This window comes from Zeus faber (genome assembly GCF_960531495.2).
Source record: "Zeus faber genome assembly, chromosome: 11".
Lineage (NCBI taxonomy): Eukaryota > Metazoa > Chordata > Actinopteri > Zeiformes > Zeidae > Zeus > Zeus faber.
Genome location: NC_137205.1, coordinates 12,301,865 through 12,317,290, shown reverse-complemented (window position 1 = coordinate 12,317,290; position 15,426 = coordinate 12,301,865). Strand labels below are relative to the sequence as shown.

General features: G+C 45.5%; 1 protein-coding gene across 4 annotated transcripts in view; it reads left to right on the top strand.

Annotated features, from left to right (window-relative positions):
- Nucleotides 1-4,297: 4,297 nt before the first annotated feature.
- nfixb (nuclear factor I/Xb) overlaps nucleotides 4,298-15,426 on the top strand; it is a 129,630-nt gene continuing 118,501 nt past the window's right edge. The window contains exons 1-2 of one of the 4 annotated variants that reach the window (XM_080009165.1): nucleotides 4,298-4,480; nucleotides 13,543-13,626. In XM_080009165.1, the coding sequence (XP_079865291.1) occupies nucleotides 4,478-4,480; nucleotides 13,543-13,626 (87 nt within the window). In that variant the 5' untranslated portion in view covers nucleotides 4,298-4,477. The remainder of the gene's footprint in view (nucleotides 4,481-13,542; nucleotides 13,627-15,426) is intronic. The other 3 variants (XM_080009160.1, XM_080009163.1, XM_080009162.1) reach the window with 3 other exon arrangements.

Genomic DNA, 15,426 nt, shown 5'->3' with positions numbered 1-15,426 from the left:
TTGACTGTTTTTGAACGATTGCGTCGCCCCCGATGGACTAAAATTGTGTCATACAATTTCTTTGGTAATTCATGTGGATTATAAAAAGTATTTATGTGTGACAGTCCATGTGTTACACCACAATGCTATTTTGGGGGTAAAAAAAACCCGAAAGGTAATGTAATGGTTTTAGGCCTTAGAATAAATCTATGTGGCTCCAGTGGAGGTTGAGGCCTAACCACTGTTTAATCTCCTAGAGGTCGGCATGGGTGAAATGGATCATAATTCTAGGGGGGAAAAGAGAAAGTGTGATTTGGACAGGAGGGCCCTGCTCTGCTGCAGCCATGTTGGTTCCATGGGCCTTGCCAAGGTCAGCATTCCTGAACTCTGCGTTGCCTGGTGGGACTTTTGTTTCTCAGTTTGTCTAAAACTCAGACGGTAGAGTAAAGACTGCAACGGAGAGAAAGGTACGAGCAAGACTTTGCGAGCAATTTGGAATCTGCCAAAAAAAATGGACATGCTGCTGTTAAGACCACTCCTCATGCGACACGGGGAAAATGTCCCATCGAACACTAATTACTGGTGCATTTGTAGTTCAATTTTAAAGTTTGAAAACACCTATTCGGAACAATGTGGTATCCAAAAATGTTATGCTTTACTTTATATGTTCAGCTCTGTAAATGTGCTGATGTGTTACAACTTTAGGTCAGCAGTGAAGGTCAAGTTAAAAAACAAAACGAGTCATTAGTTAAAACACATTGGATTTTTATATTTATGCGATTCTTGCCTTTGTGTGTGTGTGTGTGTGTGTGTGTGTTTTACACTTTGTGATCCGCAGGAAAAAATACGTTTTGATCGGCTCTTTAAAGAGAAGGCTGGAGGTCTGGAAAAAACATTTGGTTGTCATGACATTTAACAGTTAGAAAAAGATTTTGCAATGAAATAGATAATATTATTTTGCAGTATTTTTTTTAGTTGTAATGTAGGTGAGCGCTTTCTGTATAATGCACCAGCTTTTACGTATAAAGGTGTATAGGCCATGTTGGGCGTGTGTATTATGCAGTTTAAGGGGCTATTGAGAAGACCAAACATCCCTTAATTTGCATGTATTTATTAATAACAAAAATTGTGTGTAATTAATAAATTGTGTTTCTAATTAATTACTTCATAAATTGATTATTATTTAATTATTAATTGTATTATTATTATTATTATTATAATCATCATCATCATTATTATAGTTATTGATTATTATTATTATTATTATTATTATTATCATCATTATTATTATCATTAAATTATTTTGTATGTTTTTCAGTTTGGTTAAGTCAGTTATTAACTAGTTAATTGATGTTTAACAAAGGCCATAAGCATTAGCTTTAATAACAGCCTCTAATATTTAGCTATATTATTTAAAATTTCAGCTATTCACCATGGGATGTTTATTTTTATTTTTTTTGTAGGCCTGATATGTTATTTTTAATCCCTTTCATATTCATCTTTTTTTAATAGGAGTTGAATTGCAATGTAGGTGAGCGTTTTTTTTCTGTTTTATAGTATAAAAAAAGTATAAAGTATAAATAGTGACTAAAAACAGCTTGTGATTCGTGTTATATACTATAACACGAATCACATCAGGTGTAGATGTTAGAAGTGATATGTGTTGCATTATAATTACACCTTTTACACCAAAACCCACCGTAAAATAACCCCCAATCACTGCTGAGGAGATTAAGGCCAAATTGTACCCGTTTTAAAATGCAATATATCAGCTTTATATTTACACTTAACGGAGAAAGGTGCAAAATGTGTGTTTTATAAATATGACTGTATCTTTAGACCATCCTTATCGAAAAACCTGCAGCAGAGCAGTATTTTCAAGAAAGCGTTGCACTTTGTTTTCTGTACTAAAAATCTGAAGCAGGACGTTTCTCACTCTATATAAACCGTAGATCGACACTGACCCGACTCTAAATATAGCTAAATCCCATGGTGGATTTAATCTTGTGCAATTCAATTGCACTTAATTAAAAGTAGCTTAACGCCAAATAAAAATACTCTTTAAATGATCATCACACTAAATCAATCTCCATGTGCTGAAAAAGAAATATATAGATATAAATTAATATAAATAAATAAATATATATATATATATATATATATATATATATATTTCACACACACACACCACTTTCAGCGGTGTGTGTGTTCATTACTGAAACATATGACATCTTAATATTGCCAGTGTCTAAAACGCGAGTTCACAGTAAATAAATGAAAAGTTGAACGAATGAGATTTTTGTCTAACTTTTTTCTCCCCTCCAGCTTCTCAACTATATTTTCATCTCATTTAAAACAAAATCCATTTCTTTAAATTATCCTAACAGACTGATTTCAGGCGGATTCGTTCGGAAACTGTTGACGGTTTTGTTCAATGAATTTGTTCAATTTGTTGATTGCCCATAAGTCTGTAGCCGCCTAATTTAACTGGTGATTATTTATTTCATGACGACGAGATCGGATTTCTCACGGTTTGAATGGAAGCCCCAACTCCAGTTCAAACTCCGAAAGTTCACTTTGCGTCGCACAAACCGGTGGGTGCACCTGCTCCGCGCCAGTGGAACGAGTTCTCCCCCCAAAAACAAAGCGACAAACGGGTGAAACGAGGTGGACTGGCTTGGACGTTGCTCGTGTATCGGTCCCGATGTGGAACGCTGCTCGTTTCACCGCCGGGTCCGCGGGAGAAGTTTGGGATCCGCACGACGCTACCAGTTCTAATTCAACCGGACAAAGCTGCGCTTCCCCTCCGCTGTCACCAACGGTTAAACCGCTTTATTCCCCCTCTCTCTCTCTCTCTCTCTCTCTCTCTCTCTCCGTCAGCGCCTGCCTGTCGCATCTCCCAACTTATTTTGGGCGGAAGAAGGTGGTGCGGTCCACACCTTACCCCCTGCACCTCTCTCCCTGCAACCTCCACCCTCCCTCCAGCCACCCATCCCTCCCTCCCTCCCTCCCTCCCTCCCTCCCTCCCTCGCTCCCGGCCCCGGCGCTGCCCCTGCTGCTGCCGGTGAGAGCCGCTAATCCCCCGCGTCCCTGCTTTGCTCTGAGCCCGTATTTTAATTCCTCTAAACCGCCCCCCCCCCCCCCCCCCCCCAGCTGCCGCCCTGGTTCCTCACCGACAACACGACAGACCGGGAGCAGATCCGGTTATTAATAATTCACCCCCCCCCCCCCCCAAAAAAAAAAACAACAACAACAACAAAAAAAACCCAAAAACAACAACCTCGCGCGCTTCGGGCTTCTCGGACACGCCGCACGCGGCTCGCGCCTCCTCCCGCGTCTTCTCCGCGAGATCCGACACTTTCACTTTCACTTCTTCTTCTTCTTCTTCTTCTTCTTCTTCTTCTTCTTCTTCTTCTTCTTCTTCTTCTAATTTTTTTTTTAACCCCCCCCCCCCCCCCCCCCCCCCCCCGGTTGTTGACGTGGATTGTGACAGCACGCGGCGACATTCGCCGACACCCGCCCCACGCGCCCGGCCGGCGCCCACCCGCTCAGCTTTTTGCGTTTTTTAACTATGCGCGCGCGCCGCTTCCACGCCGCTCCAGCCCGCTCGAGCCTCTCGGTCCTCCGTCGCCGGTCCGTTTAAAACAACAACAACAACAACAGCAGCAACAGCAACAAACAACAACAACAGCCACCAACAAAGAGAGCAACGGCAACGACGACAATAACAACGACAAACTCTTGATGTCGCGACGTCCGCGCTGCCGCGCGGTGGGCTGGTAGGCGCCGCGCGAACTTGTGTTCCGACGCCGGGGAACAGGTGGAGGAGGGCGGCGGGGACTCCTGGGGGAGGGGGGGGGGGGGGTTCTCCCGCTCTTCGTTTGACAACCGAGAAGCAACAGCTGAGAGCGGCCGAGCACCGAGAAGGGGAGACGAGGCTACTGTACTTACTGCCCGGGACAGAAGCTCCGTTCCTCGGACGGTGACACGGGCGGGACGCGCGGCGGACGCTTCGTTCCCCGGATCTACCTGCGCGACGCGCCGCGGCACCGCGCCGCACCGCGCCGCAGCGGCAAGCGGCGGCGCCCAACACGCAGTCCCCGCAGCCTCGGTGCGGCCGAAGTTTCTCCACGGGAATAACACGAGTTGGAAAAACAACTTTGCGCGAAGAGGGCTGCAGGGATTCTACGACTTTGCTCCCTTCGCACGTGAAAAACTTTTTTTTTTTTTTTTTTTTTTTTTGGGGTTAAAAAAAATAACAAGGGGGGGAAAAAAAAAACCCCAAAAAAACAAAACGAGAAACAGGCCGTCCCGTGTTGGGATCTGCATTTCTCCCGTTAGGCCCCAAACGGGACAGCAGAACACAGTCAAGTCTCCTCTTCTCTTCTCGCTCTCCCTGCAAAACACTTTTTTTTTTTTTTTTTTTTTTTTTGGAAGCCGGACTTTGCAGAGTGGAAAATGGGTCTTTGAGAGAGCTGGCACATTTCCCTGCACCACAATGGTACGTGCTGTGTAAACCAATAATTTTCCCATTTCTTATACAGCCATCTGGGAGTTTCCTTGGAGTTTGTCATGAGAATGGATGATGCATCGCAAAAAAAAAAGGAAAGAAAAAGAGAAATGATTTAATCTGAGTGGCAGTGGATTACAGTGACACGTTGAAGCGGTGTTTAACTTGCACCAAATGAGGTATTTTGGGTCGAGAACAAATATATTGGCTCTTATTTTTTAAAGAAGGCAAGACATTTTAATTGATGTAGTCCTTTATTCAAACCGTTTAAAGTGTTAAAACCCACTTGTTGCCAACGTTTCCCTCCAACTTCCTGGGGCAACCCAAATCTTTTCCCATCGTTTGCCCACTTCATTGACCCCGTCCTGACGCAAATGACTCATTGGATCAATTAAAACAAAAAACAAAGAAACAAAAAAAAAAACAACCTTTGTAAAACTTGTAAAACCTATATATTTAGTTTCACTGAACTTCAAATTGAGAATTCAACGTGTGACTTTGAAGCTGAGAAGATTGACAACATAGGTTTAACAAATTTAAGCAATCATTTTTTCGAAGTTTTTTCCAAGTTCATAATGATTTTCTTTCAGCGTATTAGGTCGGGGCTTTTTGCGAGGGAGGCTTGTGACGTAGTTATTTTAACTACCCATATAACTACAACTGTGAGCAGTGAAATGAAGGAGAGGCAGCATGCAGCCTTTTAAGTAGTTGACAGCAATATATTTTTAGAGAACATCATTATGAGCTTGACTTTTGAAGTTTTAAGGGTTTCCAGTGCACTAAAACTTGTCTAAATGTGGAAGAAGAAAAAAAAACAAAAACGAAGTACAACAGCCAATTTTGTGTCCATTTGATTTGTGCATAATTACACATAATGGTTTTATTACGCATACTCTTACCGCAGTACAAGATACGAAAAGAGTTACGTTTTGATTAATGGGTTTTATCAAGTTGCATCAAATTCGTCGTCATCTTTCCTCGTCGGTTTTCATCTTAGTTTGCCTGATTTGAGGAATCGAGGCGGTCGAGTCGTAATGCTGCTTTCCCCAGTCGGCGGCCCAAAGTCCAAAAAACTGTCCCGCCAACGCTCTATCAGCGGCGTCTTATCTCGAAGACAACCGTATCCCTAAATATGTATTCATTAGGTTGCGATCATCAAAACTGTCTTCAGGTTTTTTCTGAGTCCAAGGGAAAGTGCTTGGACGAGCCGCGTCGCCTCTCCCGGTCATGACCTTTCGATGGATCTTTGGCATGCGGTGAAGTCAGGCGGTGTTTTGGTGAATCCCCCCCCCCCCCTTACAACCTTGAATGGATAACACCGAGGGATCCTTTTTGCACATGAATATGGAAGATTATTAGTATGAATAATTATTTGTTTACTAGCATCCCAGCTCGCATGGCAGCTGCCCAACAGCCTCATCAGTAAAAATGATACGGAATTCAGGACAGACCTCACAGGGGGATTAGTCTGATTTGTTATTCCCCTACTTAGAAGCTCACCTCTTTTATTTATTTATTTATTTTTTATGTATTTTAATGAAGTACAAGATTGGGAATCGACGCCTCGCGATTTGGTAGCGCATCGGGTTACGCGTGAAGGCAGCCGTCGATCGGCGCGCAGCTCGTTCCCCCCCCCCGGGGCCCCGACCTCTCATCTGCAACAGATAAACAACCGTTCGCAAACATTTCCCATAAAACGGACGCGCAGCTATTATTCCGTCGGATGTCGAATTCCGACGCCCGCCGGGATCCCGCTCGCAAACGCGGCCGTGACACAACGAGGCCTTCATGCTGGGGCGCCGTAAGACAGGCGCTCGGGGGATCCTGAGCCGCGGGCCTCCCGGCGAACGATTTAAGAAGCCTGGGTCGGGCCAAGCGCTATCAATCCAAACACGAACGAGTATGATAGATGAATGACGTGCCGATTAAATCTCTGACAAAAGTGTTCCATCAGCCCGTCCAAGGTCAGCGCGTGTGTGATTTACGTTGCGAGGCCCAGAGGTAAATACAGTAATCATTCAGCGCTGTGTAAATTGTTAGGGTAATTGTATCCCACACTGAGTGTGTTTGTGTGTGTTTGTGTGTGTTTGTGTGTGTGTGTGTGTGTGCAGCCCACCGCACGAGGATCAAACAGGCACTTTTCCAGCCCTGTGTGATCTTGCAGCGCTTGGCTGTTGCTCCCAGTGATGTCATCCCTCACAGTAAATAGAATATCATGCCGTTATCCTCGTCCTTACCTTGACCGTAACCGTAGACAACGTGAAACAACTTCAGCGCCGCGGCGGAGGCTCAATCCCCCTGCGTTGTTATTATTTGTTGGTGCGCGAGGCGTTTGTTCGTGGAAATGTCCGTCACAATATCCAGCGTGAATCGCGCTTAAAGTTAAAGTCGCTTAGTTTTTTTCTCTCTCTCTCTCATCGCGCTTCGACCTCGACGCTTCTCATATGCAATCTGCAGCACGCCATAAACGAACACCAGCTCAGAGCAATTATGTTGTCTTTGTACCTTCTGACCGAAGACAGAAAGGAATTAATTCAGTGTTGCTGTTTCTTCTTCCTCGTCTTTTTAACCTCAGCGTCTTAAAAGCCGCTACCTTGAATGGTTTGTGCTCCGAAGCCAGGCGACCAGAAAAGACGGGGGAAAAAGGCATCGGCGTTTTAGACTTCCATCACAGGGTTTTGTTTTCTCCGACTTAGGGGGATAAAATGGGAGCTCCCGTAGCACAATGGTTATTTGGTATTTAAAAGAGGTTACCTGTCCTGTGATATTTATTCTTTCGACAGAATATGATTATGAACAAAATCTTCATCCAAGAAAACACATTCATGTACGCGCGAGTGTGTGCTTTCTGTGTGTCCAAGACATTTAAAAGCCTTTCTGTGTATTTGCACACGTCTAACACAGAAACAAAGCCATGTACTCCAGGGCGACACTCAAATAAGAAAAAAAATCTCCCCGAGTAACAAAATTAAGCAATTTCCTCAGCTGTGATGGACACACACACACACACACACGCGCGCACACACGCACACACGCACACGCACACACACACACACACATACACACACACACGCACACACACACACACACACACACAGGACAATATGACATGACATTTTACACAGTGACCCCTTCCCCGAACCTCCAGCTTTTTCCTTTTAGGATGGCAGCCACCCCACCAGAATAAACTGGTGAGAAGCCGTCACCCCCCCCCCCCCCACACCCGAAAAAACCCCCCCAAAAACCTAATACCTTGCTTTCCAAGTCCACCCGCGCGTATACTCGGCTCATGCAATCACTGCGATAACATCACCACCGAAAATTCAATCGTTGGTGCGTTCCAGTGCAAAACCTCCCCAAACTGCCGCCTCACATACTGTACTGTATGTTGCACGCAGACAGGAATGTGAGTGTGACCGTTTTTGGATCGGCTCGGCTAAACGCAAAGTCGGTCAACGACGGGCTAAACACAAAATATGCAATAAGGACACGAAACCCCAGCTGCGCTATGGCACAACTTTACAGAGCCGCGGGGCCACGCAGAGTCTAATGCATTTTAAGACCTTGTCATTGAAGTAATTCCCAAAATGTTGAGGGGCCCGGGGTGATCGATGTAAATGGCTCCTTCGGCAAGAGGCCTTTTTCGATAGAGACCCGAGAAGCCGCTACCTTCCCGGCTTTCAAAGGGGGAGACCCCGCCAATAGGGCCGTGCCGAGTGGTGTCTGAGTGACCGACGGACGACTTTAATGTATTTCATTTTTTTTTTTTGTGAGGTCACACCATTCACCGTACAGCCTGTTGTACTTTGCTCCAATGTTCCTTTTTTGTTTTTGTCACAATGTCACTTTGACAGCCGGGCACTAAGGTTTCTTCTGTTTATCCCTGTGTTTGCATTCTAGCTAAGCCTGGTCCGATGACTCGGCCGTGTCTTTAAATAGAACATCAGGTCCACATTATCAACACCATCATTATTAACACCATCATTATCAACATCATTATTATTAACATCGTCATTGTTAACGTCATCAAACAGGACAGTCGTGACAGGAATCAAAGTGCCTCTGATTCCTGTCACGACTGTCGATACCTCGTGTTTTGGAATGAGGAATAAGCGCCATTCGAGACGTTTTATCCTTTTGTCGGGATTGACCCTCGTGAAAAGCACCTAATCTGGATTCATAGGCATTTACACCTCCACCCGGCGCAGCGCTCCCGTGTGTCTATGTGTGTCTACGTCTCATTATTCCATTTCCAAACACTCGACACACTGCTTACCAGCAATCAAATTACTTTAGTTAAAGGTGTTAATATCTTCTGCTTTCCTGGTTTAATTTGAAACAGGAAAAAAAGACACAACTTGTGTCAAAAACACACAATACGGGGCTTTTCTTCCTTTGCCGTCCTCTTTAGGGCCTTAATGATGAGTCAGAGCCAAAAGCATTATTCATTAAATTGAGTTTGCCAGCTATTTATCAGCGCATAATTATTTGCATATTTGTTAATTTTTCAATGCCTTCTTCTGCGTTTGCAACCCGGGTTTCCACAATTTTAATCTGGCATCCAAGCATCATAGAAAATTGGAAGCCGAAAAAGAACCAGTGGCAAGCCCAGAAACAGCCTAAAAAAAAAAAGCAACCTCCTTATAAACACCTAACACACACACACACACACAGACACACTTGCACAACCCTCTAATTACACCCCGCCTCCCCCACCTCCATCCCCCAAGTCTTATTCCTCACCTCCTGAGATGCAGGTGTAAAATATCACATTTTTCCAGCGCTTCTCCCCGAGGTGCCGTTGGCTCGGACTCACACAACGTAAATTTCCCTCCTTTCATCCCCCCCGCCCCCCACCCCGCCACCTCCACCACCACCACGCACTCACACACATTTTTCACTACAAACAACTTCCCCCTCCCCTCTGTTCCCTCCGCGGCTTTGATGTGCTTGCCACATCTGCACAGGTTTGTTAGCTCCTTACCAGGTAATGAACGGCGATACAATTAAAGCTCCGGCGGAGTGAAGTGGGGCGCAGGTAGGATGTCGGGGGCGGGTTGCAGGGGGAACGGGGCCCCGTTTTCTGTTCGTGGAAGCTCGCATTGGCCGCTGCTGGAAGCGATTAGGGGTCGCTACAGCAGAATGACAAGTTGCGGTGCTCATAATCACGGTCATGATGCGGCGGTCATGTGTTGTTCATCAGCCATTGTTTAGGATTGATTGTTCAATCCAAAAATGAGGGCGAGGAGAACGGCGTTCTTTCCATGCCTGTGTGCGTCTGTGTGTGTGTGTGTGTGTGTGTGTGTGTGTGTGCGCGCGTGTGTGTGTGGATTTGCATGTTTGTTTGTGTTTGTGCGTTTGAATGCATAATAGCGCATAAGTATATGTGTGTGAAGGAGAGAGACCGACAGACAGAGCGAGGGAGGGAGGGAGAGGTAGGGGTGAGGATGGATGTACAGTATCTCCGCTTCGTTTCATCTGGTGCCATGGAAAACTTGGACGTTTCCCTCCCCCCGTTCAGATCTGACACATTATCCGTGAACGCGAGTCCAATTCAAACCTGAACCCCGGACTCCGTCCAAAAACAAGATCCTGAAAATTTGAACGATTCGCCAACACATTAGTTGGTGAGCAACTTGTAGGAAATGTCGGAAATGGTCATTGATTATCGTTTTGGGTTCCGCGCCACGCAACCCGAGACAATATGTGACGGGATAATTTGTGCGCTTCCACGCCGCAATCAAACAAATCCGTTCTCTAATCAGCCTCCATCGACGAAACGTTCCAAAAAACGTCGACGTCGTGTTATGGCTTCCATCTGGGTCACCCAAAAAGTCAACCTCTCGCACATCAAATGATGTTTTTTTTTTCGGGGCGGAGGGCTTTTTCTAAGTGTTAATTAAGAGAGAGGGAGACGGAGAGGGACAGAGAGGCCTAGAGAGTATTTTCGCTCAGGGCTGACCATATGGATTGGGCATATGCTGTGTATATATAGAAAAAGGCATATATAATTGATACCATGCTCCATAAAAGAAAAGGAGGGAAAAGCGGGCCAGTGCTATGGGGAGTGACATCAAACAATCAGCCGAGTCTCGAACAAACGGTGTCTCTCTCTGGTGGCTGAGCGGCAGAGGGAGCGAAAGCAGGAGGGAGACAGGGACACAGATAACGAGAGAGAGAGAGAGGGAGAGGGAGAGAGAGAGAGAGAGAGAGAGAGAGTGGTATTGTCCAATACAGTATCCCTGAATAGTTTTTACTGATTTGGTCATTGATGTGTGTTACCTACTTTTTCCATATAGTTTGATTATTGCTGTAATGTGCAGTGGTGGAAGAAGTACTCAAAGTTAACGTATAAAGGCGCACCCACAAAATTGCTCTAGTAGAAGTGAAAGTACCGTGTTGATGTTTCTACTTAAGTAAAAGTAGATAAGTACTCGCTCTTAAATGTACTTAAAGTATTAGAAGTAAAAGTGCTGGACATGTTCAGTCTGTGATACAGCCTAAAGTACGACCTGTGTGCTCGTCATATCCACATTTGTCTTTCTTTAGATAAAAGTATGTAAGTACAGATACTTATTGTAAGTACAGTACTTAACAACGGCACTTTATTACTTTCCACCACTGGTTACTATTAAGTAATTACTGTTGACATACTTCAGCAACGCATGAAGGAGAGAGTGAGAAACAGATGAATATGACTAGCGAGTCCCACTTCTCATTCTTTTATTTTTTCTGGTCCTCTGAGTGTGACGAACGCACAGTCAGCCTTTCGCATCCGTCTCCAGATCCAGGTCGTGCGAATCAGAGGCGTCAGAAGCTCCGACGTCCGTCCCTCCTCGACCATGGCACCTGGCGATTGCCAGCAGGCCAAAACGTCTCACCCGGGACGGAGCGGGGCCGTGTGCCGCAGGGAGTCTGACAGGGGCCACTGTTTAGTGGCACCGGTGGTTTCAAAGGGTTTCCCCTCAAAGCGGTCCCGCCGCTCCATCACTGGAAGCTCAGGCGGCACTCGGCCGCACGCAGCCGCGGCGGGAGAGAGTTTCCCTTCGCGACTCGGGTGACTTGAGTTTAAACTTCCTCTTTTTTTTTTTTTTTTTTTCCTTTTTCTCTTCACGCCGCTGCTCTAAACGAATCACGACATCCAGGCCGAGTTTCGAGGCCAGCGTTGAGCTGACGTTCGTTCCAACTGAATCGGGCCTACTCGAAGATTTTCTCCATTTTTCACGTAGAAAATTAATTGTTATCACAAGCATGTGCACGTCTCGCAGGTCTTGTGCAGACCTGACTGCACAAAATTACCGAGCACCTAGACACACAAAAACACACACATAGACACACATGCATCCATACACACACACACACACGCACGCACACATACATACACACACGCAACGCACACACACACACACACACACACACACACACACACACACACACACACACACACACACACACACACACACACATAGGTACAGATGTCCTTCCTATGTTGAAAAGCAGAGGACTGGAGCTGTAACCGCTCATTGCGATGGATATGAATAGCCTCTGTCTTTAGCCGCAGCTTGGCTTTCCCCGAGTCTGGGACTTATTATAGTGTTGATGCACGTGTCTGTGCATGTAAGCATTTGCTCGGGTGCAATCCCATGTATGTGTGCGTGTGCTGCGACTCTGTTTTAATGTGGCAGCTTTTGCATATGCACATATTGATTGTGTTCTGCTCAACGTCCACTAGAATCAACCGGCCCCGAAAACGTCCCATCTGACATCTTTGAGAAGGATAAATTCACATTTTGTTGTTGGCCACATGCAAATGTTTGTTTTTTTCCGGGACGGTTTGTTTCTGCTTTTAGGAATGTGTAAGGATCAGGGTTTAAGGTTGTGGAAATGGGATGACCTCACCCTTTACACCCCCTCCCCACGGCCAGCGAGAGCTTTGACTTGGAGCTTCCTCGTCGGCCGAGTTCTTCCGAATTAGAAAGTTGAACTCTTTTCTTCTGTCAGGTGGAGAACCGGCTGCGTTGTTCATTTATCTCCCAGTTGTTGTTTTTTTGTGTGTGTGGGTGTGTGTGTGTGTTAACACAGCCAGTCAAGTTCATTTACAAAGCAGCCGTTCAAATTTAGCCGAGTGAGAGAGCGATTTGTGCGCGTCTGGAGTGGAGTGAGTGGTGAGAGTCTGCATGCAGGCATGCCAGGGCTGTCATTCTATGGTTCCCCTCCATCCATGTTGTCTGGCCTGGGCTGCCTGAATTAACTGCAGTGGATGCTCATTCAGAGCCCAGGTCCCAGACGGCGTGTCCCGCAGCATACAAATGAACTATGCTGAATAGAAACAAACACTTAGAATAAATACCTTAGCTGCATCTATCAGTGAATGCGGGCCAAGGCCCTATAGTGAGGCCAGCCATCTACGTGTGTGAGTGAAAAAATGCTATTTTGTCTTTCTTCCTCTGTGTGTGTCTGCATGCATGGGCAGTCGCGGACACACACGCTTATTACACAGCTATTCACATGTTAGACGGCATCTCTGACTGTGTGTGTACATAATGTATAACTATACATTTATATACGTGTGCATCTGTGCATGTAGGGTAGTGTGCGCACTTAAATGTTTGGTGCTGAACAGTGCATGCTGCGTATGAAGTGGCCGCGCAGGTGAAGCGGCGGGGACAGGAAGTGCCTTTGTTTCGGCGCTGTATTGTGTGGTGGTGTGGCAGCCAAAAACCTTTCTCTCTCCACTCTGGTGGGGATGAGTGGCAGGGCCGGGCCTCAGGCCTGCGCAGCACATGGCCGCACAGGCAGAACACATTGCGGAACGTTTGTGTGTGTGTGTGCGTGTGTGTGTTTGTGTGTGGGCGTGTGTGTGTGTGTGTGTACGTGTGAGATGAATGTAAAATCCATTGCTTTTCTAGTATTAACAGTTTAATGCGTCATTTTATGAATCCTAAGTATAAACTTCATGTCTGTCGGGTTGTTTTATTTGTCTTGCCTCATACTCCCTGAAATGTGTTGAAGGTCAGTGTCACCTAATGAAATGCATGACTGTTGTGTTGCAGGCCACCGAAACCTTTCTGTTGAATGAAGACCCTTCCAGAGGTCCTGGGATGCCTGAATGCTTTGTAGTATCTGATTCCTACAGGGTATGCATCAATTATTATTATTATTATTATTATTATTATTATTATTATTATTATTATTATTATTATTATTATTATTATTTCATCATTGTTCTGTTGTTGTTATTATTGCTAATAATAATAATGATGATGATGATGAGGATGATGATGATTATTATTATTATTATTATTATTATTATTATTATTATTATTATTATTATTATTTTGTATGTGTTGTAATGTGAATATGTTGTGCTTCTGCCATTAGTCTTTAGTGTGACTGACAGTCTGTTTTCATGCTCTCAGTAATTGCACCACAATCATACAGTAATGCCATTTACAGCTCCGTCTCCTCAGCTGCAAACCATTACAATCATTATTTCCACACGCACGTTTAAGTAAAAAAAAAGAGGGGGGCCCTGCAACTTTGCAAAATAAGCGCCCTTTGCCTCGTGGGAATGAGAATTATGACGTTAATGTGCAGTATAGCCGAGCTGTATAAAGTCAAAGGAAAAAAAAGAGAAGAAATCTCCACAAAACATCACGAGAATTTTACGCAGAATGCTGCAGGCTGAAGAAGGCAAAAATAGAGCATTAAAATAATACATGATTATGATAAATCCACCTTGATGGGCGAGTACAGTGGATTTACAGTGGATGTCCTCATTTTAAATTTAAAGTCTGGAAAGCGTGAATGTGGAGGTGAAAGTGAATGTGGAGGGGAGCGTATCTGTGAGTGAGAGTACATGTGATTTTTAATGAGACGGGAGACATATATTCTGTATATAAATATACAGTTTATATATATATATATATATATATATATATATATGTATGTATGTATGTATAATTTTCCCCTCGTGCAAAAAGGCTTACAGCTCCCAGAGAACCTGAGTGGCTACAGCGTATCGCGTGTCTCGGGGTACAGAAACGAACCATTATGGCGGTAACAGAGTAGCGTCGGTCAGTGGAGGAGAGTTGTTGCAGCAGGGAGGAGCGTCCATGTGACCGTATTGGATTCCGGGGGCAGCGAGTTCACGAACAAGAAACATCCGCGGGAGGGTGTCTATACCTTTCCAAGTCCTTGCAAGGAGGTTCCGTGTGTGGTGGTGGTGGTGGTGGTGGTAGGGGGCGGCTTCAGCTTTGTCTGAAGCTCGCTGCTTTCTCCTCTCAGTCTGCCCCCCCCCGTCTTTCTCTTTCCATTTCCCTGTGTGTGTGTCTACCTGCTCACTCGTTTCCTCGTCATCTTCCCTCTCTCCTTGTTTGCTCAAGCACTGTTGAGTCGGACCGTGCGTCGGCGTCTAAGGACGTTTTTGCGCCTCCTTGTATCCTCGAGTAACCCGCGGCGGCCTCGACTGTGTGTCCAGGACGGCCTCTGAGGACATTAGCACAAAGCGGCTTCCCCGGCGGGCGTCAGGAAACCCCAACCAAGGCCTGAGCCGAAGCACTCCGTCAGCCCGACAAGCAAGTTGAAAAGAGATGTTGATGTTGATTACAGAGCGGACCGCACTGGAAAACACAGTAAACGTGTGTATATTAGAGCGTGTGAAAAAAAAAGAAGCAAAGACACGGCAGACCCCGCCACCCGTGGCATATGGCTCGGCCATGTGTTAGTTAATGAGAGATTTATTCACACAGACCGCTAAAAAGTGTGGCTCGTTTTAAGGAGCCGCGGCAGAGGCAATGTTTGGGTGTTTCGCTGCATCTGAGTCGACACCATAAAGGAGAGGCAGTTTGATCCGTTTTCTAACCGCTCTCTCTCTCTCTCTCTCTCTCTCTCTCTCTCTCTCGCTCTCTCTCTCTCTCTCGCTCTCAAAAGGTTGT